Source organism: Nyctibius grandis, chromosome 5 (genome assembly GCF_013368605.1).
Source record: "Nyctibius grandis isolate bNycGra1 chromosome 5, bNycGra1.pri, whole genome shotgun sequence".
NCBI lineage: Eukaryota > Metazoa > Chordata > Aves > Nyctibiiformes > Nyctibiidae > Nyctibius > Nyctibius grandis.
The window spans coordinates 15,988,741-16,010,012 of NC_090662.1; the positions used below are offsets into that span (position 1 = coordinate 15,988,741).

General features: G+C 39.6%; 1 protein-coding gene across 1 annotated transcript in view; it reads right to left on the minus strand.

Moving 5' to 3' along the window:
- Positions 1–7,318: 7,318 nt before the first annotated feature.
- Positions 7,319–21,272, minus strand: part of ATXN7L1 (ataxin 7 like 1) — a 119,982-nt gene continuing 106,028 nt past the window's right edge. The window contains 5 exon segments of the mRNA XM_068401695.1: positions 7,319–7,501; positions 10,842–10,916; positions 14,054–14,996; positions 18,159–18,280; positions 20,720–20,912. Coding sequence (XP_068257796.1) covers positions 7,460–7,501; positions 10,842–10,916; positions 14,054–14,996; positions 18,159–18,280; positions 20,720–20,912 — 1,375 coding nt within the window. The 3' untranslated portion in view covers positions 7,319–7,459.

Below are 21,272 nucleotides of genomic sequence, written 5' to 3' on the forward strand. Positions count from 1 at the left end.
AGAGGCCAGGATACCATTGGCCTTCTTGGCCACCTGGGCACACTGCTGGCTCATATTTAGCTGGCTGTCAATCAGCACCCCCAGGTCTCTTTCCGCCGGGACGCTTTCTAACCACTCTTCCCCCAGCCTGTAGAGCTGCATGGGGTTGTTGTGGCCGAAGTGTAAGACCCGGCACTTGTTCTTCTTGAACCTCATGCCGTTGGTCTCGGCCCATCTATCTAACCTGTCCAGATCCCTCTGTAGGGCCTTCCTACCCTCCAGCAGATCGACACTCCCACCCAGCTTGGTGTCATCTGCAAATTTGCTGAGGGTGCACTCAATCCCTACGTCTAGATCATCTATAAAGATATTGAACAGCACCGGCCCCAGAACTGAGCCCTGGGGAACACCGCTAGTGACCGGCCGCCAGTTGGACTTTGCCCCATTCACCACCACTCTGTGGGGTCGGCCATCCAGCCAGTTAACATTTGGTGGAGGTCAATGTCAATGTAGATGGTTTCCCACAGATGTCAAGAATAGACGCGCTCTTCATATACGCTGCAACAATGCGCATGCTGTAATAGGGAATGTACCGATTACTGGGACAGGAGATTTAGAAAATAATGCCATCTAGTCTGTTACACAGTTAGCCATCCTTAGTGTAAAGATGTTCATGATTCCTCAAAAGATTAACGTTCCCGGAGAACATCTGAAGCACTTCGTTCCATGAGCGTAAAAAGACTTGTTAGAGGGGACAGTAGTTTCTCTGCTTCATCCTATGCTGTCTTAGAAACAAAGCAGGTAAACCGATGCAAAGGAAACTCTGTGGTATCTCTCAGGGACATTTGGAAAAAAATCCAGTGAAACATCTATCTAGGAAAGACATAGTAGAGTGAGAAAGGCCAATGACAAAGTCTTGTGTGTAACCAGCTCTGAGTAGGAAATAGAGCTACCAAAAAAGCTGGTTAATGAATAACAAAGACCAAGCAATGAAGATGGTTTGATATTAGGAAAATACCCTAGGGAGGCCTAAGGGAGTGTTTCTAAGAAAATGACCCTACAAGATGAGCCCTTGAGAGAGGAGTTAGATGATCATTATTGCCTTCTTCACGTCTGGGTCACAGGACAGAAGGTCTGTAGTCCAGCTTCCTGCCCAAAGCAGGGTCAGCTCTGAGCTCAGACCAGGTTGCTGAGAGCTTTATCCAGTTTGGGACTGAAAAATCTCAAAAGTTGGAGATTCCACCTATCTCTTTAAGTAACTTGTTCTAATGCTTGACTGTCTCCATGGCAGGAAGGTTTTTCCTTGCATCTAGTCTGAACCTCCCTTGTGTCAACTCATGTTGATTGTTTCTCGCTCTCCCACCATGCAGCACTGAAGAGTCTGGCTCTGATCTCCTAGCAACCTCCTCATAGGTATGAGTAGGTCCCCCTCGGTCAGGGCAAGTGGTGAGTTGGAGCCAGAGGTTTCTTACAGTGCTCCCCCACTCACTTTGTGCTTCAGTTTCTTTTCCTCTTTTCCTTTCTTGGCAACCTCATAAGGGATTTTGAAGGCCAGTCTGGGCCCAAAGGCCCTGGACAGAAGCTTGAGATGGAGAGCTAGTATCTCTCAGGCTTCATTGGCATTTAATTGCAGATGAAAGGAATTCGGGATTGAAAGATCAATAGTGGAGGTCATGGGAGTGAGTGGTCCAGTAATATGCTAGGGGCAAAGCAGAAGAGGCATTAGAGAATTGTCTGTTAGGAATCACAGAATCATTTTGGTTGGAAAGGACCTTTAAGATCATCAAGTCCAACCGTTAACCCAGCGCTGCCAAGTCCACCACTAAACCATGTCCCTAAGCACCACATCTACATGTCATTTAAACACCTCCAGGGATGGTGACTCAACAGAAGAGACTAACACCCTCTTTTCAGGTAGTTGTAGAGAGTGACAGAGAGTGAATGAAAGGCCCAACACTGAGTCTGTTACGTATTCCAGGAGCAAACATGCACGTGGCTTGTTCTAGGTCAAGGAGCACAAAAGGAGCATTTCCCTTTGAATGTTTTCTTCCTTGGGAAGCATCATGCTCAGGGTGCGAAGCTGTAGGCCTTGGAAGCGCCCTGTAAAATAACACAAGTGAAAACCATCTGCCTGCACCTTCTTGGTGTCTCCCTGATAATGAAGCAGCAAGCCCAGTGTGTTAGTATTACTGTTCAGGTTATGTGGTCCAAACACAAATCCTAAAGAGAATTCTTAAACAAGGAAGAAGTAACTCAAGGCAAGATTAAATACAAAAAACCCCACCCAAAACACACCACAAAAACCCCCAACTGGTTATAGGTTAAAATAAAACTAAAGACAAAGGAAGGCAAATAGTTGCCATTTAAGAGTGGAGCTGACCAGAAGGGAAACTTCCTTGCGTAGGCTAAGAGTATCTCCAGAACTGAGGCGAAAGGCCTATATATTCTGTATCTGTGGTGGGAAAGGCTAAAGGATTGAGCCCGAGTAATCCTTTTCCAGTGACCTGACTCCTCACCCATGTCACAGCTCTCCACATCAGCACTGAGTAACTTTGCCACTGGGAAGGGATGATGGTTTCTCTCTGCAGTGACGCTTACTGTGCCACCGGTCCCTCCTCTGCCTCAGCAGGGGCCAGGCTGGAAACAGCTGAGACAGATACGGGACTCACAGGGTTGCACTCCTGAGTTCATCAGGCCATTCACTTTATTTACACCACCAGGCCTTTATACCTGCAGCATTCTGTAAACGTACTTTGTTCATGCTAGACAACTCTTCTGAAAAACTAGTCTCTTGTGGTGTCACATCAACCATCCTAGTAACTGCTCCAAGTTAATCAAACCCAGATTCAATTTCAGAGCTAAACCTTTCAGGTTTGGGAAATCTGCAAAGGGGCAGCTGAATGTTGTGTGCCGTCTCAAATCCCTGCTGGTGTCCTCACCCTCAAATCAAGTTCTCCTGGATCCTGTTACTTCTGGCAAGCTTCCCCCACACAGGAGAAGCTTCCCTTCTCCCTTCGGTAGGGAGAGCAGACCACAGACTAGATCCAAATATTTCTGCAGGTCAGCCATAAACAACAAAAACCACACACAAAGGAATCCTGCCCATGTCATTTGTGGTGCATTACAAAATGAGAACAAGAGTATGCATACTCCATCCACCATGGAGTCTCCAGTCAAAGGGCAAACAGGGACCTGCTGCTCAATTATCACATTTATCTTTCTCATACTTAGGAAAGTACGTTTTAAAGGAGGTCTGCACTTGTTTTGAATAGTAGCTTTCAAGAGGTACTCAAGGAGCAAAACAGCATAAAAAATTGCAGGAAATAAACATTCTTGTGTTCTGGAGTCTGAATCTGTTGTATGAATCTTCTCCAAATATTTCTGGAATCAGCATTTGGCATTTCTTCCAATTGTGAATCCTGACATTTGGAAGAGTAAAACAGATACTGGTTGCAGACAGCAACGACTTTCTTCTAAAATAAATATTTCTGTGGTAAAAACAGATGCATAAAAACTAGAGCGCAATGAATAAAAAAGTTACGGTGTGATCTGCTTCCCTCTAAAGCTGGTGGTAATCAGAGCACATTAGATAATACAAGCCAAAAAAAGGGTGGGGGAAACCAGCTCCAAATAGAGAACAGCTTGTGAATCATTCTAACGAACCTGCAAGTGCTAAAAAATGACAGTCATATTTGGAAAATAAATTTAGTGGTCTTTGGCCTCTGCTGGCCGTGGGCAATGATGGCAAGCAACTAGTAACTCATGGCTGAAATGTTCCATTTTCTTGGCTGTAGCTTTGATTTCTAATGGCTGCTAGAAATAGCAAAGCGTCTTATGAACACAATGTCACTCTTCAGCCATATGTGGGGACCACTCTATCAGATGAAACTTCCCTATCTACTCTCACTTCACGATGTTCGGGTTTTCTATATCAGAAAAGACAAACTCAAGATTAAAAAAAAAAGTATTAAAAATACGAGCAGCTCCAAGCAAGGCACACACTGGACAGTGAAGAGGAAGTTCAGGATTAGCTTATGCCACACGCATCACAACATGCATGACGTTACACAAAAAGCTGTTTACCCACAAGGTACAGTTTTCCTCCTTCGTCTACTGTTCCCTGTCACGCCGGCCAGCTTTATCTCCTCCGCCAGTTCTGAGTGTGTGCATACAAAACCACAGTTTGCAGTCTAAATGTCTTGCTTTTAAAAAAGATCATACTATAATTGTGAGCATCTTCCCTGCAGCATCTCCAAGACTGAGTTTCCAGATACTTCATAAAAGGAGCATAAAAATGTACATCTTCCCCAGATTCACAGCAGGTTTGCTGCGAGAGAAAAAACGGCAATCCTCTCTGCAGAGCTGACAAGCCAAGGAACAATTTAAGTCTCATTTGATCTGTAATTGGAAGAGACTTTACACAGAACAAGAGCCTTAATGCCTAGATAAAGGTGCATTTTTAGTATTAACAATGATAAAGAGGCTGGTTATAAATTTGTATTGGCCACTGAAGTGAGAGCTCCTGAATCGAGCAGCTCAAGCAAAGTTAATCCTTACACTGATAAGGAATGAGAAAATGCATTCAGCTAAGTAAAGGATTTTAGAAATGATTTATCACTGCAAAAACCCCAGTAGCTGATTGTCACACGTTTCCGGACATGTAAATACAGCAATATTTCAGACACGAGTGCCAAAAATAATCCCAGAGCGGTTCAGCCCTGGACAGAGAGCTGGGCAGATCTTTTGACCTGCCAGTCGAATCCTCCGTGCTGGCGACCTGCATGGTGCGTTTCAGCCTCTGGGAAGAACAAGGGCAGTCGTGCAATACACACCGGTTTTGCTCTGCAAAGATAAATAATGACAAAACCCACCTATTTCTTACAAACATATAAATTATTTTATTTACAAAGCCATGTTACAAAAAAAAAATAATAATAATAAAGCAAAAAACAAAAAATACAATCGCTCACTAGAGAATATCTCCAGGCCCGGTGCTGAACCATGGCAGTATCAATCAGATACATGTTTGTTCTGTTTTTCCTCTTTTAAACTGTAAGCCATAGAATTTACTATTTACACCTACTTTAGACATTTATTCTGCTTACAATTATCACAAGCATGGAATGAATTCTATTTGATACTGCTAATACATAAAGGTGCAGGACGAAGAATGAAAATACTTAGTGTTACAAAATATGGATTGTAGAAAAGAAACTGGCTGTACAAGTATGGCATTTTTTTTTTTTCTTAGAATGATTGGACATGCTTTCTTCAAAAGTCTTCTGGAAAAGGTTCTAAAATCTGTAGTAGGAAAGCACAATAGAGCAGGTGCAAATTCATTTCTGTGCAACAACAGTTATTTAATATATCCCATGACTGACCAGCTATGCAAAACCCACAGAGTTTTGTTAAAGTGCCATGGGTCAACAGCATAACAAAATATAAGGTGTAAATAGAAAAATTTCTTTTTTTCTTCTTTTTTTTAAAACAATAGTTCACTGAGAATCAGCAATAATAGAATATGCTGTATAAACTATTCTCTACAAAGGTTGATCAGCACTATTTACAATTGTTACATCGATACAAAAGAAGGCATACAAGTTCTCCAAGTCGCTTTTTATGGCTGACGGGCCTATGCATTGCGTATGTGGAACAACCAAAGCTTCTGAGCCTCTATTGCTGGAAACAAACAACAAGATTTTCAGGCAAACGGGGAAGAAAAAGAACTACCGAGTGAATGCTACACTAATAATGCATCATAGGCTGGTCCAGTTCGCATCAATTTTTTTCAAATGTTTACTTCCATGTCACTTTTCAGGCTGAAATCTTTGATACAGGTAATTAACTAATGATTCTTTGATGATGAAAGAACACTGTGGGATTTTACTTGGTGCTTAACTTTCCTGAAATGCTGTCAGGTGTAAGCCAGTTGAAAAAAAAAATTTAAGCAGCATTCAAAGGACAGGCTCCATATTCCAGCTTTCCAATTAAAAGATGCATGGAAAGAGCTAAAGCTTCCTAAAACTACAACACTGCTCCTTCAGTCACTGATTAGCATTATTTCTCAGAAGCAACCACTGAATGTCACAACCACTGCTTTCCCTCAACAACTAGAAATAGCAGGTTACTGATTACAGAGGATGACTGTGTTACTGAGATTTTTAAACTCCTGCAGTTTTATAACTCAAAATAAATTAAAAAAAAAAATCAACATAGTACTGCTCCTAAAACTGAACACGACAAAAATTGTGCAAAAATAACAAAGATATGTACACATTTTTCAGTCTGAAGAAATGTACAATAAAAACATAATTCAAAGAACATTTTAAAAATATAAACATTGCTTAAACTTTCCTAAGTTTCATACTGTTTCTGAAACTATACCGGTCAGTTAGCTCTGAAGTATAGCAAAACATAAATTATTACAAAATTAACACTATAAAAATTTATTTTAAGAATATTTCTAAACTTTTTTCAAAGGGTCTAGCCTTGTTTATAATTGCTTAAACATTTTTAGTCTTAAAATTTGCCTTAAGCCTTCTTTTTTTAAAAAAGAAAGTAGTAATAATCTCCCTATTTGCAGTCTCTCGCCTTTCCCCAAGATGTAAATAAACCAGCATATAAGTGCACTTTTAACACTGTAGAAATAAAAATTAACTCCTCTGTACTATTGTTCCAGTACCTAGTATTGGCTTCCTGATTATAAAATCTATATTTTATTAAAAAATTATTCAGTAATCCTATAAGAAACACTGTCAGTGCAATTCTATTAACGCAAGCCAATCTGCTCAGCTCCTGTCCTTGCAAACCCAAACTGCTGAAGTTACCAAGCGCTACGATCTTAAGGGCCGAGGAATCCACCGAGACATGGGGATTTTCCATGTGGAGCCCCTGATAACGTGAATGACAGTTTGGTGCAGGAATCCTCTGTGCATTGATTGAAGTACAGATTCCTTAAGAGCCTGATCTTGGAAGAGGCTGAACACTCAGAATTCCCACTGAAATTATTAAATGCTGTAGGTACAGAGCACCAGTCAGGATTAGTCCCTAAAGTTGCAGTGCCCCAGCTGTTTGCAAATTACTAAGAAATGCACTCGATTTTTATCCATAGGACAAGCTTAAATACAGAATTACTGTAATTTTTATTTAATGAAAAAATCTGGAGCGCCTTTAAATAAATTCAAATCATGATCTGGATTTTTTTTGGAATGTCCGCTGTGTTCGGGTAAGGAAACAAAGGGAGCATCGCAACGCTAACAGCTTTGAAAGGCATGAAACATAACCAAGCAGAACGCACAGATCAGTGGCAAATACAAGTGAAAAACTAAACAAATCACTATTACAGTTTTCTGTAAATTTAATTCTCTTTAAAACCACAAATTCATAAAAGGTTAAATCCATCTGCAGGATACAGAAAAGAAAAACCCTGTGGAGTAGGGCTGCTGAGAGCTAGAGATTATAGGCTGGTTCCTTTTCCTTGTTATGGAAGAGTCCTTATTCTACCAGTCCGGTTTGATGTCTTCTAAAAGAGAAACCAGAGCCAGGTTCAAAATCACAGAATGTCTTTCCATATGTAATACTTTAATAACATCTGCGTCTGACAGAACTCAAAGCAGGAATTTATTTCAAGTCCCTGAACTAAATTCCCTCCCTGTTTACTGATTACATTAGACCTTTAAGAAAAGGAACTGCTTTGGATAAACAGCATATTTCCTTTTGTGACTGTTTGCTTTTAGTAAGCTTTGGTGAACCTCATGTTGATTAACTTGGTCTATCATTACAAATAAAGAGCAGCAATTAGACGACAGCTCTGAAGAGTCTTTTCCTCTACACAGCATGTTTTCATGCACAAGGAATCCCCACACAGCATACACGTTGTCACCTTCCCTTAATAAAATGATCTAGTAACTCAGTATTTAAAAACCACCACATACTGAGGTCTTGGAGTGTTAACACATTCAGGCACCTAAAAGCACTATGAAGACAAAAACACTTGATTAGTTATAAACCTAGAACAAGGGTAAAATCTGGAGAAAACAAGCTTTTAATACATCATTTGTATTAACAGGCACAAATAATTTGACTGTAAAACTACCATTCCATTAACGTTTGTTAAAAACCAAGTCGTTTTTGTAGGACAAAGTAATTTTTTTTTAATTAAAGCAACAATAGTTGGAAAAACAGGCACGTTTTTACATATACAAGCCCCTGTTTGGGTCTCAAATAGATGCAGCAACATCCAAATTAAACATAAATTGAGAACAATTCATCTGAGTTTAACCTGATTGAGTTCAATGCGATGGGAGAGGGCAGACGGGCCCACAAGTTATCCTCACAATCCACCAGTCCCCCCCAGGAGTACCCCAGAGTACAGTGTACTTCAACAAAACGTAGCGAATGACTGAAAGCAACTGCTTGTGTGAAATCAACACGACCACGGGGCACCTTTATCTCACAACTCCATGATGGAACACCCAGTTACGGGTGGCAGGTGACCAACAGCACCGCTGCACGGCCTCTCGGCTCCGACTGGACATCTTGGCCAGGCGAGCGGGGGAGCGAGCGTTCCCAGGAGGACTGCACGCAGGCATCACAGCTTCAAACCAGACTGGCTTTACAGCCTGCTGCAATGTCCCGAATGCCTCATTCTCACCCAGTCACCCAACCCCGTGTGTACGTTAAGGACCCCTCTCCCTTCTCCTGAGAAACAACCACCTTCTCCTCCCTTCTAACTCCCCCCCTGCACCAGCAGACAACCCCGACAGGTTGCCCGACCAGGTAACACAGCAGAGGCAGGACAGAGTAACTGCTCTATACTCACAGTCACCTTGACGGCTGCAATTCTAGTTCAAACTGAATTGTTGAAAGTCTGTTGTTCTGACTTGTATTCGTGAAAACTTGCCTGATATTTCCAACTATAAACCCCAGGGTACAGCAGAGATTATCTCTGCCGACAGACCTTCACTTGGACTCCCTGATTATCATCGTTGTAACAACACTAACATTAAAAACAAGAGAACTCAGGTTCCCCCAGTAATATCTTTACTGCCACAGCATATACTTCCAGATCCATTTATTGTTACCTCATTAATAAAAGCTTTATAAAGAAATATTATAGCACAGTTTAAGACTAAAATTTTATTTAGAGACTACTCAGTTGCTAGATGGGAGATGAAAGCTGTCAACAAAGCAGCTCAGACTTATTTTGACAATGACAAGCATTTATTAGGTTGGTAATCATTATTCATGGTTCCAAATACTAAAATCCTGTGTTAAAAGTTCAAAAAAGAAGTTTAATAAAACTTAATACATGTTTATTTTTTTTCGTATTTGTATTCTGAGCTCCATATTCAACTACCAAACTAACAGAAACATATTTGTAACAATAAAGAGTTTGCAGGGCTTAAAACAAGTAAGCACTTCTATTTTTGATAAAGTTACGAAAACAGGCAGCTGGAAAGCTCAGTGATTGCCTCTGTTTACATAAGGCTGCCACAAAATTAATGTTTTGTACTGCTAGGTTTTCCCTGTGGGAGCTAGGCAACAGATCCCAACAAGCTCTGCTCCTGGGGTAGTGTGTATTTTATACTAACACAGGAGCAGGAGGTTAAACCAAAAACAGTTTTGCACTTTGGAACAGCTTTACCCCATGTTTGTTACTGGCAGTTGGATGACAGTGCCTCAATAGCAAAATGCCAGTCCCTAGGAGGGTGAAGAAACTTCCCACTTTTTCCCCTTCAGAGTAGTTCTTCCATACGTATACTGCTTTGCATTCGGCACCAAGAGAAAAAAAAAATTTACTGTTTGGCAGGTCATCTCAAGATGTGAGTGATTCAAAGTATTTTTAATGGGGATACAGTTATGGGTTATCATTACTACAGGCATACTATTCTTTTGTAAGAAAGCCTGTAGACAGGCTATGTCTACACAGCAGGAAACTAAGCCACACAGCCATTTGGAATAACCACTCCTGTATAATTTAGCCAGAATATGAAACAGAATTCTAAAATACTGATTGGTTGTACAGAAAAATCCTCTGGAATTTTTGTTTACTTGTGACTACACCTTGCTGAGGTGGGAAACCTCTTCATACCAAGGATATTGTTAATGAATTCTTGGTAAACTACGCAACTTGGAGAGTCAAACAGTAGGGGCCATATTAAAAAAAACCCCTACTCTCTCAGTCCTCCAGACAGATGAGGGCTGGATCACAGGTCAAGCACACATCCTCAGAAAAAAGCTGAGCTACAGAGTTTATTATAATTATCTGACTAGCAGTCTGTATGATAAACAGGTATGGTGGGAGCGCTAAGGATTCCTCACAGTCTAAGAAGAATTCAGATTATATGCTTAGCCTAGTTATGCTTTCAGATTAGTTCCTCTGAATAGTTAAGTGCCCTGTCTTCTCTGTCCCGTTCCTGTCCTCCCTTTGTTGCTTTTACTTTTGGCCTATTTTTAAATGCTGTCCCTTCTGTGCTAGTTTGGGGACTTTGCTGCGCCATCTCCCTCAGCAGGGGAAATTGGGTAGAAAAACCACATCAGCTTAGCTGGATCCTGCACAGACAGTTTCTGCTGCTGTGGAGTTTGTATCACCAAAGCAACAGCCAGTGACCAGCCCACAAGCCAACCTGAGGCGTACTACAGGTGATGAAAAACAAGCAGAAAACTTGTTATTCATAAATCTCAGAGGGGAAAATAGCTGGAAAAAAATAAGTGAGAGGAGAAATCTAAAATTAGTTCACTGAAAGACAGCTTCTATAAAGAACTGTATTCATGAAATTGTATTTTAAGATTTTACAGTATAAAATATTTCAAAACTGCTTACAGACTACTGAAGTACACTTTTTTCCAAAGCAACTTACTTGTCTGTTGTGTACGGGGTTTGATGTACTCGAAGGACTGGATTGTGACAAAGCTACACTGCTATTTTTTCCAATCTGAAAGACATTAATGGAGCAGTAGTGAGAGGCACACTTGTCAGTTGAATGCAGATGCTGGTAACGGCCGTCCCTTTGCTGTGTAAAGCAGCACTAATTGCTTTGCATTTGGAACACAGGTATTTTGCTACTGCAAGATACACTTCTTCAGATGGAATTATAATTATCTCTCAGAGCCTGTATAATTTAAATAAAGTCTTAAAAGGCACATAAATGCTATTACAGGTCAGAAAACAACATACGACATAACGAGGAAATATAGAGTGTAAAACCCCACCTCTCTAGACAGAAATACTAGGTTCTGTAGTTACTGGAGTCACTTCGTGCAGCTAGCCAGTGCCTGAGAGAGCACAGAGTGCTCAAGGTCACAGTCTCCTCCCCAGGGGACCTTCCCTGCTCCTGGGGAGTTTAAAGAAAGCAACCAAGCACCACAGCATGCCCTAAGTTTCTATTTTCTTCAATATAGAATCTTCATTTATTATTGCTCAATAAAGCAAATATTAACCAGAAGAATCAAACTCTGGAAGTTTAAATTTGCAATTGTAATCAATTTACTGCATCAGAGAATCTCTTTAGGAATGAGTGCAAACTGATAGTACACATACACACATTTTAGAAGTACTTAGTTAAAATATTGCAATATTCAATCTGCATGTTTCAATGCTTTAGAAATTACAGCACTGCAAGAGCTGTCTGTCTTAGGTTTTTCTACAACAACCCACTAAGATAGTGTAGGTATTACTGTTGCGATACAAAAGGGGAGACAGCTGTTGAGTCACAGGAGCAGTTCCTCAGGGTTTACAAAGCTGATAAAAAATTAACCGTGGACACCTGCCTGCAAATGGCAGATGACTGGGTTTTGAATAGTTATTCACAAGGTCAGTGGACCTCCAGTAACATCAACTTTAATCATCTGAGATCCTTGAATCGTGAGAGGAAATATTACACCTTCAGGCTTTCGTTCATTCAGTGCTCCTACGACTAACAGACTGACTCTCTACGTAAGACAAAGCAAGGAACAACACAGCTGGCAGCACTGTGATGGGCTTCGAGCTGCTTTACCATCCCGTCTTCATGCAGAGCTGGAAGGGCAGCACTCCAGGCCAGAAGGGTAATTCAGACAGACCGAACAGTTACAGCACTCAGTCAAAGTAAGAAAGACAGACTCCTGGTTGTGTTGGGTCTTTAATGATGGGAACACCACTTCAAAAGGATTAGGGTGAGGCTAGGACTCAAGTCCCTTTTCTTCTTTTAAAAATAAAGTATACTTCAAAACCCAATGGTTAACACTTTCAGTTATCTATCTGGGCCAGACTTGAATTAAATTAGGAAAAAACCCCACCTGGGCCTACTCACCAGTCACTTGAGTTTTTTTCTGTATTCTTATTCTCTTAATGTAATTTGCCCTATTACATCAGGGGACAGGGGCAAGATTTTAAGTAATACTGATTTTTTTTTGTGGAATTTCTACCATGATTGCATTTCTAGAGCATAGCAAGTCAAACCAGCAGAGCTTAAAAGTGATTTCAAGTATTGTAGTCTCCAGAGTTTTACTATTCACTTGTAGAGTATGTAATGTTATTTGACCCATATGCTTAAGTGGGTACAAATCTCATTTATTTATAGCATAAATAAACACTAGGAAATGTTTATTTTGTTACCACATACAATTCAGTATCCTGCTTGCAAAGACAATTAGCTGCCAGCCAGACATATGAAATACAGTCAACTCCACTTTACCTCCTATTTTTGATTTCTACTGTAGCTCTTAGTGTGGATGACCTATTTAGAAATATTCAGAAAAGACCTCTGGTTCTTTATGGTTTATTTACTTCCATTACTGTGCAACACGCCAAAATACATCACAAACTCCAAGAGGAATGTCCCACAGGAACAGACTTAATCACTAGGGGAGTCAGAATTTGAACTCAGAACCTCCTGCGTCTATCTGTAAGACTTCCTCAAACTGCACTACCCATTTTTAAAAGCCAAAGAAATCATCTCAGTTGCACCTCTGCTGGAAGCAGGAAAGAGAAAATATACCTGCTAAGCCATTCTTTAAGACCTTTATTCTGTCTGCTCTACCAGTTTTGGAATTTGTTTATTCCCTTCTTCCACTCCCACTTCTGTCTGCTGTTACCTGTGCATGGCCTTGCCCAGGATCTTACCCTCTCCCTTTCCAAATTTCATTTTATCCGCAATATCCTTAGGAAATAAGAGTTTCACAAACAAAAAAATTCTCCTAAGCTACCTTCTCCGGATTGTCTGAGGTGTTCTGTTTTCTATGGTTTTGTCTCCCAGACACTAGGGCCAAACTTTGTTTTCTGTGCACTGCGCAGCAGTGGACAGGGTAGCAGAATGGAACAGTGTATCATTATAAAGATCGTACTGGCAGTTTTTGCACCCGATTTTAATTCACATACTTTTGTCCTTATGGAGTATCACTGAAAGAGAAGTCAAAGCTCTATTGCTAGTGACAATGAAGTAAGAGCATGTAACCTATCTGTTGCACTGACTTCAATATTCTGAACACAGGCACACTAAAAAAGATAACCAAATATCCACTAAAGGTCATCTGGTTAAGATCTTAATTTTTCCAGTTTCAAACAGGAAACAGCGTCTGAGGTCAGGCATCTCAGACTCTCCCCAGGGGAAAGGTAGATGGAAGCATTTTACATAAGACAAATGAGGAGACTTGCATAACATTAAAAAAATGAATCAGCAACAAGTCTGGGAAAAGAAACAGAAATGCTGACTCTTATCTTCCTGTTTTAATGACACAATTTATTTCAGAGAGATGAGAATTAAGATAAAAAATTATTTTTTAATTTCTAAAAATTATTTATCCCTGGACATTCAATTTTGCTTTCAGAGATACAAATGGCTACTTTATTAATTGAATAAGATCTCATAAAAATATTTTAAGAAAGCAGATACATATTTTTTTTTAACTCTCAAAGCATCTTTCTATGACTGGTACAAAACAAATGCAAAAATATTTCTGCATTAACCTAGAAAGTAAGTTGTGTGATGAAAAACAATCTGAAGCAAACATAGTATTTTCTTTTCAGAATGCATGAAATATTTCAAATCAGTCACACATGACCTGCAAAAAAATAACTGGAAGAGTCCCTTACCTGCCGAGAGATGGAGCTGCTTGTAGGATCTGGCACCGCAGAAATAAGGTTGGCAGTGCTCTTTCTATGAACACTATTCATACCAGGCATTTTAGTGATTTTACAGGCTTTGCTACTAGAACTAGAGTTTTTACGTTTTTTTCCTTCTGATTTGTCGAATGAAAGGGGTAGAGAAGACACTGCATTATGTGCTCCCAGGGAGTGGTCCCCTGAGTGGTGCACAAGAGAAGATACAGACAGATTAGAAGAGTCAATACTGCTTACTACCATGCTCGTGTGTTTCACCGAGTCTGTTGAACTACTGGATAATGAAGTCCGTCCTGAGGGCTCCGATTTGGCACTGAGTGGGCTTGTTCCGTTATTTGTATTGTGCACAGACATACTGTTATAGGAAGATGTAGCCTGATAGGAGTTCAAAGTTGAACTGGGGTTCAGGACACAGTTCTTTTTGTGGGACCCTGAAAATGAAGATGAGGAAGATGTCTGCAAAGATAAGGAGGACGATGACGACGACTGCGGCTTTTTCTTTTTGTTACTTGAAGACTCATCACTCCGAGATGACAGGTCTTTCACTTTTGAGGATTTGCTGGTTTTTGTTTTGGATGGCTTGTGGGATGGGGAAGGGATGACTGCTGGCACTGGTGACACAGCTGACGGCGCCTTAAAAGTTGAGTCCATGATGCTTAGGCTTGCAGCCACATGAGGAAAAGCTGTAGTGTGTGACATAATGGAATTCGAATCTGACGTTGTCACGAAGGCTGCATTTGATAACATGGCTGATGTCATTATGTAAGAAGAAGAAGTGATTCTTGAACTGATAGGTGTTGAAGGAATATACACTGCACTGGGGTTGCTGAAAGGCTGCAAGACTGATGCTGGAAAAGGAGTGGAGACATGTGCTGCTGGAGAAGGCATGGGACTATCTGCCGCAGGAGGAATTTTCCTAAATAGAGAAGGAAAAAAAAAAAAAGAATGTTTTAGATACATAAAAAATTCCATCCGTACAATGCAGATAGGAAATGATTTCTGGGAAGGACCAACTTATTAAAAAAGGCAAACCTAGTTCATTCTAATTTTGATTCCTATTCTACCAATCACATATATTTTAATATTCACAGTTCAAAATCAGCTCTGCATTCTACAATAGCTTAAAAATGCTTTTACTTCCTTTTTTTTCACCTTTTCTTAAACTTGCAATTCCATTATGAGGTTCTTTGGGATTTCACTCGAACAACAAAACCCAAAACACGTGTGTTTTAATATCGTAAGGATTCAGGAAAGCTGGATCATGAAGTATATTTTCCTAAAAATTAATTTTGAAATGAGGCACATTAGATCTGTGAAGGCAGCAGAGACCTAACAGAAGATGATTAGGGTAAAGCACTATGCAGCGTAATTTTCCCTCTAAAATTCTGTCATGGCACATGAGCCCTAAACTGTGTAACTCAGTTAAACCAGAACTGAGCTCCACTTCAGCACAAGTGCCCCATGCAGCAATTAAGTGCATACTGTTACAATTTAATCACTTTATTACAAATTTAATTTCCTTTTTTCCTATTTTACCAAACAATAAAAAAATGCAAATAAAATGCCTGATGGTGGTACCTATAAACATTCTAGTCACTATATTTCATTCATTGCATATGTTGTGCTTGAAAGTTCAAGTTGTGGATCAGTTTCAATATCAACCTACGCTCACAGGTTAGATTTGATGAGGGTAGCAAACGAGCCAGTCTGGGGGTTTGTGAAGCACTTATCACCGAGCTTAAAGAGGAAAAGAGGACAGCTCATCTCTTTCCCAAAGCAGTGCTATTCCCAACAGCTCATTTGAGAGCTGGTTAGACGGGATTAACTAGGTAAATTATTGATTAATTTCACTGATATTGAAAAATTGACAAAATGTTAAACAATGTTTGATAAGCGTTATAACTAGCTGAATACTGTTCTGAGAATAAAATTTAATAATATCACCTGTGAAATTAGTAGCATGCATTCAAATTCCTTTCTATTCAGCCACCATCATCTATTATTTTATCTAGTCCAGTGTTAACAAAGAACCAGACTTTCATGATGTCTCTTGGAAAATTATCATGTGAGCTTTTCTCATTATTTAGACTAAAATTTAATTGACAGTTTAATCCTATTTCTCTTTGTTAAGAACCTGTACATCACCATAACTCTGCCCTTGTTATCCTCACTACTGACACCTTGTCAGTTTTTAAAGGCTTACTCTTGCCCTCAAAGAAGCATGATAAAAGAGCAGCACTGGGTGTGCTGTTTCATCATAAATCAAATCCTAATTACAAGTGTTCTCTCCTGGTATTCTTCCCATGGAGACTGTCAGACATAACACTGTTTATGGCACAATTACATAAGGATTATATACAGTCCACACAGCCAGAAATGAGGAAGTCCTACTGCCTGTGACTTGCTATGCAAACAAAGCTGCTTATCAGCTCTTTCCCCAGTTTATTTTTAAAGAAGGGCCAATAACTCTTACCCACCTTTGTAAAGTACTTTGAGAAGTAGGGATACAAAGTACTTTGTAGATGTTATTATTATTCGCAAAACATGGCCTTGCATCCCTGTATCTTTAGCCGCAGCTACAGAGCTGCACTAGCACCGGTTAGAAAATAACAGCTTTACGCATACCCCTGCTTGGGGAAGACAGGAAAAGATCAGTCCAGAGGAGGGTTGAGGACAACAGAAGAATACAACAGGGGTTTAGCACTGTGAGCTTCCTGTGTTATACAGACAAGTAAGTATGGATGGAATTCATTAAAATATTAGAGATTACATAAACAGGTAGAATTTGGGAAAACATTTGCAATTGGATTTAGTGGGAGCAGGATGAGGCCTGTTTAATTCTGGTATCATGTAACTACTACAGAGGTTATTTTTGTTTTTCATGATAGTAGTGGTACTAGTGACACATTTTCTCAGATGCCCGAGTATCTTTTCTCCTGACAAACAAAGCCAATAGATAACAAGTTTTAATCTTCCTATTTGAGGAAACCAAATTAGTTTTATTTGTGGGAGGTGACAGACACTAGTTAACAGCCAAATTTACAAAGCAGAAGAGAGAAACCCCTTGCAGATCAAGCGTGATCTGTCTCTAAACAGACATGAAACTGGTCCTTTTACAGCAAACCCAACCATTTCCAGACTATGTCTCCCAGCACAGTAGCACTGTTATCATCAAGTTACCAGGTTAGTCAGACAAGCCAAGCTTTAGTGTTTCAAAAATATATTTAAATAAAAATCAAACCTTGTTTATCTAATGGCTGGCATCCAATGTATATAACACAGTCCTGATAATAAACAGTGACATGAAACACTTCACTTTAGTGTCATTACATCGGAAGAAGAATGCATATTCTGTAGCAGAATACCCCCAAAAAAATCAATCCTATCTGCAGATGCCATGAGCTTTTCAAATATATATATATATATTTTTAAAGAACTAGCATCTTTTTTAGAAGTGCAGTCTATTTTAATGTATCTGTGTAGCCAAAGCCTATAGTGCTTGGAACGTGCATACGTGATATAGAGGTGCTTCAATAGTGAGTAATAATCAGAATTTTAAGACCCTAAAGCCAGTAAGGGCACTATGGACTAAAAAACTTATCATGTTCCATCCTGCGCACAGGCAAATGTGTACTGAGTTCCTTATCTTATAACGTGAGTCTTACAGAGCAAAGTCTGAATGGGTGATACGGGTGCATGATACAGGTATAAAAATCTAGGCAAAATCTAACCTGTGTGTTATAAAATGATATGATATCAAAACATATCTCCAAACCTAGAAAACACTGAGCTTTAGTGCTTTTAAGTAATGTTAACAGAACCACCAAATTACTCCTCCCCACATACAGAGAGACTAAAAAAAAAAAGTCCTAAATTTGGCACAAATTTACATCAGAATAGGAGATTGTTCTGTTTTGCTGCATATTCCTTAACAGAGAAGAGAAAATTTGTACTCATATTACTGCTATGACTTAATACAGAGGTAATTTTACAAACGCTTCCCATGGAGTGTTTAATTTAGAAGTTTTACAGAATTAAAAATGTTAAACTACCCACCAAGTGTAAAAATCCCACTTACTTCCACATCTGTGAGTTCAAGTGTTTCTCTACCATGGAGTTTAGTGCGAATCGAAAATGGTCCCATCTTCTGTCAAAGACATAGTACCCTCTTCCCATTAAGCGACTGCCATATGAACAAAACTGAAAGAAAAGATATTTCAACGCTGTTTATAAAAAAATATTTCTACATTATAAAATCATTATCATTTATAGATCAAGGAACACCTTTGTAATTTGTATCATGCCTATAAAACACCTCGAAAAAGGTGTTTTTCGCTATCTGCAACATAAATATTTTTTGCATGACACAAAATACGTGCATAGTTTTTCAGCTTAGTGTAAAGTACACTTCATACTTCACTAACAAGTCAGTTTACTATCAGGTACCTATGTGTGACATGGAAAGAATATAAATGCTGAGGTACTATTACGGAAGAAATTCTGGCTAATAATACTTTTAACTGCCTCGGAATGACAGTTACACCGTTCTGTGCACATTAAAGCTTGTAATTGTGTAACAGGAATAAAAATGTAACAGAAGAGGAAAAAGGTGCAATGGGAGCATCTTTAGTATCTATTTAATAAACAAACCAACCACTGACATTTCAGTAAAAAAAAATAAATATCGTCCATGGCACCTGCGCTACAACAGAGCATCGGAGACACTCTTCACAGTGTATGAAAATCATCTACAAGAGTAGTAGATATTTTGAGAATTCTGCAGAGCTCAGGAGTATTTGCACCGCTTCCTCTGGAGAACTTCCTGCAAAGTCCTGCTACACTGAAACGGTATGATCAGGAATCTACCCTTTCTTCATTTCAGTCTTACTCATCTCACATTACATAGAGAACTGCTGCAACACCTCTTCCTGGGAGAGAAACCTGTTATAAATCAGCTTTGGAAAACAAGACAACTCTCCATCATGCAGGGACCAAGACACACAAATTCTGGCTGAGAGCAGAAGCTACTAATGCAGTAGAAAAGCACCCGTTTAAAGTACTTTTCAGCTCAATGGACAGCAAGTGGGGACTGTAACTCTGTTTCACGACAAGGTTAAACAGGTTAATTAAAACCATCATCTAAGTAGATAAACTAGCCTCACCTCCCAGTGATACAGATCAGTTACCACTAAGAGGTAGTTTAAGAAGCTACTTCCTTGTCCCCGTCTGTCACTACCACCTAGCTGGGAGAGGGACTACGTAAGGAAAACAGTCCACTTCAATATGAAATTCAGCAAGTTAGCATGAACTGTGCTGAAGGCGATTTACACCATCTTTTCTGACTTCACGTTGTTGTGGACTAAGAACAGTTGCACTATCCGTAACTGCTTCAGTTGAGAGATGCGAAGATTTCAAAAACAGATGAATCAGTGGGATTTGCCTTGAAACAGAACTAGGATCCTAAAACAAAATGGCTATTGATGGCCATGCCTCGCTGATGATGCCTGTACAAGAACTGGCTGCACTTAGATTATTTTTAAAATGGTGTGGATACATATGCAGTGAGCCTTTAGTTTTTAATTCATAAAGAAGCACCCAACAAAAACAAAGCAGAATACAAGAGTACCAAGGAAGCAGGAGGTTACTGCATATCATAGTATTATAGGGACTGTAATAATTCTTATTTACTGTGTAAAAACCAAATACAGAATTTCATCAGATGGTCATTTCATGTTCAGTTCATATTTTTTCCTGGTGTCTGACAGTACCAAGTTCTCCTTTGCTCTAGGGAATATAAACAATGCTACAGTTATCAGTTTTATTCTGCATATCACATGGAAAACACGTAAGTGAAGTCTTCATTAATTTTCTTCCTTGGCTCAATTTTTATGAGAACCAACTGCTTAGAAGTTTGAGAGTTCTCCCATTACTTCTTGGTTGGTACAGTGTAAACAGATTCACACTGCAGAGATACCACCACAAGGCAGCCCTTACTACTACAATGAAATTTCTCACTAACATGAGAGAAAGACAAAAACAGCTGCCAGAGAAGCACATACTTAAGCCACCGCCAGAGCAGATGGGCTATGCCGTGCTCTAGACTTTCCATTTTTAGATGAATGAAGCAATAGCTTCTAAGTCCACGTACGCTCACATAAATTATACTGAATTGCTGCTTCAAACCAGGCTACAAAAATCAATGAAGCACTGTAACAGCCCTTTGCTGCCTTATGATTTTCAGAACTATAACCAATTGCAAGGTGCAGTTTCATAAGAACTATGACAACAGAGAGATTATCTATTCACGTCACGTTTAAAACAATGCAACTTTTCTCAGTTCAGCAGAATTACACCCGAGTTGCAGTCTACCGAGAGGAAAATCTAGAACTAGAACTTCTGCTTTTCTGCTGCTCATCCTGTCCTGCAACCTAGCAATGTTTGTTACACGCACTGACCAGGCTTCTCCTCCTACCTTATCCCATCCATATTATTTTCTGTCAAATGTATTCGTTCTCTTTAGACTACAGTTTTCAGAATGTAAGGTCCTCATTCCTTACATTTTTACTAAATGACTTCTTTTTTCTCCCCTCTGTAATTACATAAGAATAACAGCAAGGCACACCAGAGACAGACACATACCCCAAGAGGCCTGGGATGGTGTCCAGAAAAATGACAGTCTAATTTCTCAGATTCTTCAGCTCCATCCGCTTCTCCTTCATCACTGGACAATCTGCTCGTTAAATCTCCTCCCATGGAAGGCAGTGGCAGTTCTGGCACGTATCCACTGTGGTTTGAAGAACTGTTGCTGTTTATGCTATTTGCAGATGATGGTCTAGAAGGAGAATATACGTTTAAATTACCAGTGTTCAAAGGCTCTGCAAACCTGCCTGCCGGAGTCAAGCATCAAAGTAAATTATACCAGAAATTATGATATAAAGAAGGACAGTAAGATACAGAATACCTGACATTTGGTCTTGTCAGAAATATATCATGGATTATCATCAGGTTAATGTTAGCAGGAGCACCTTTGTATCACCTGAGATTTTCAATTTGCCATCAGGTTGAGCTTAAGATCTTGGGAGAGGCAAAGTATGTAAAAAATGCAAACAAAAATCAGATGTGTATAATCTTCTTACATAGCACCATTACTCTGCTACTTGATGCATCCCATGGGTCCAGTTATGAAATTTTA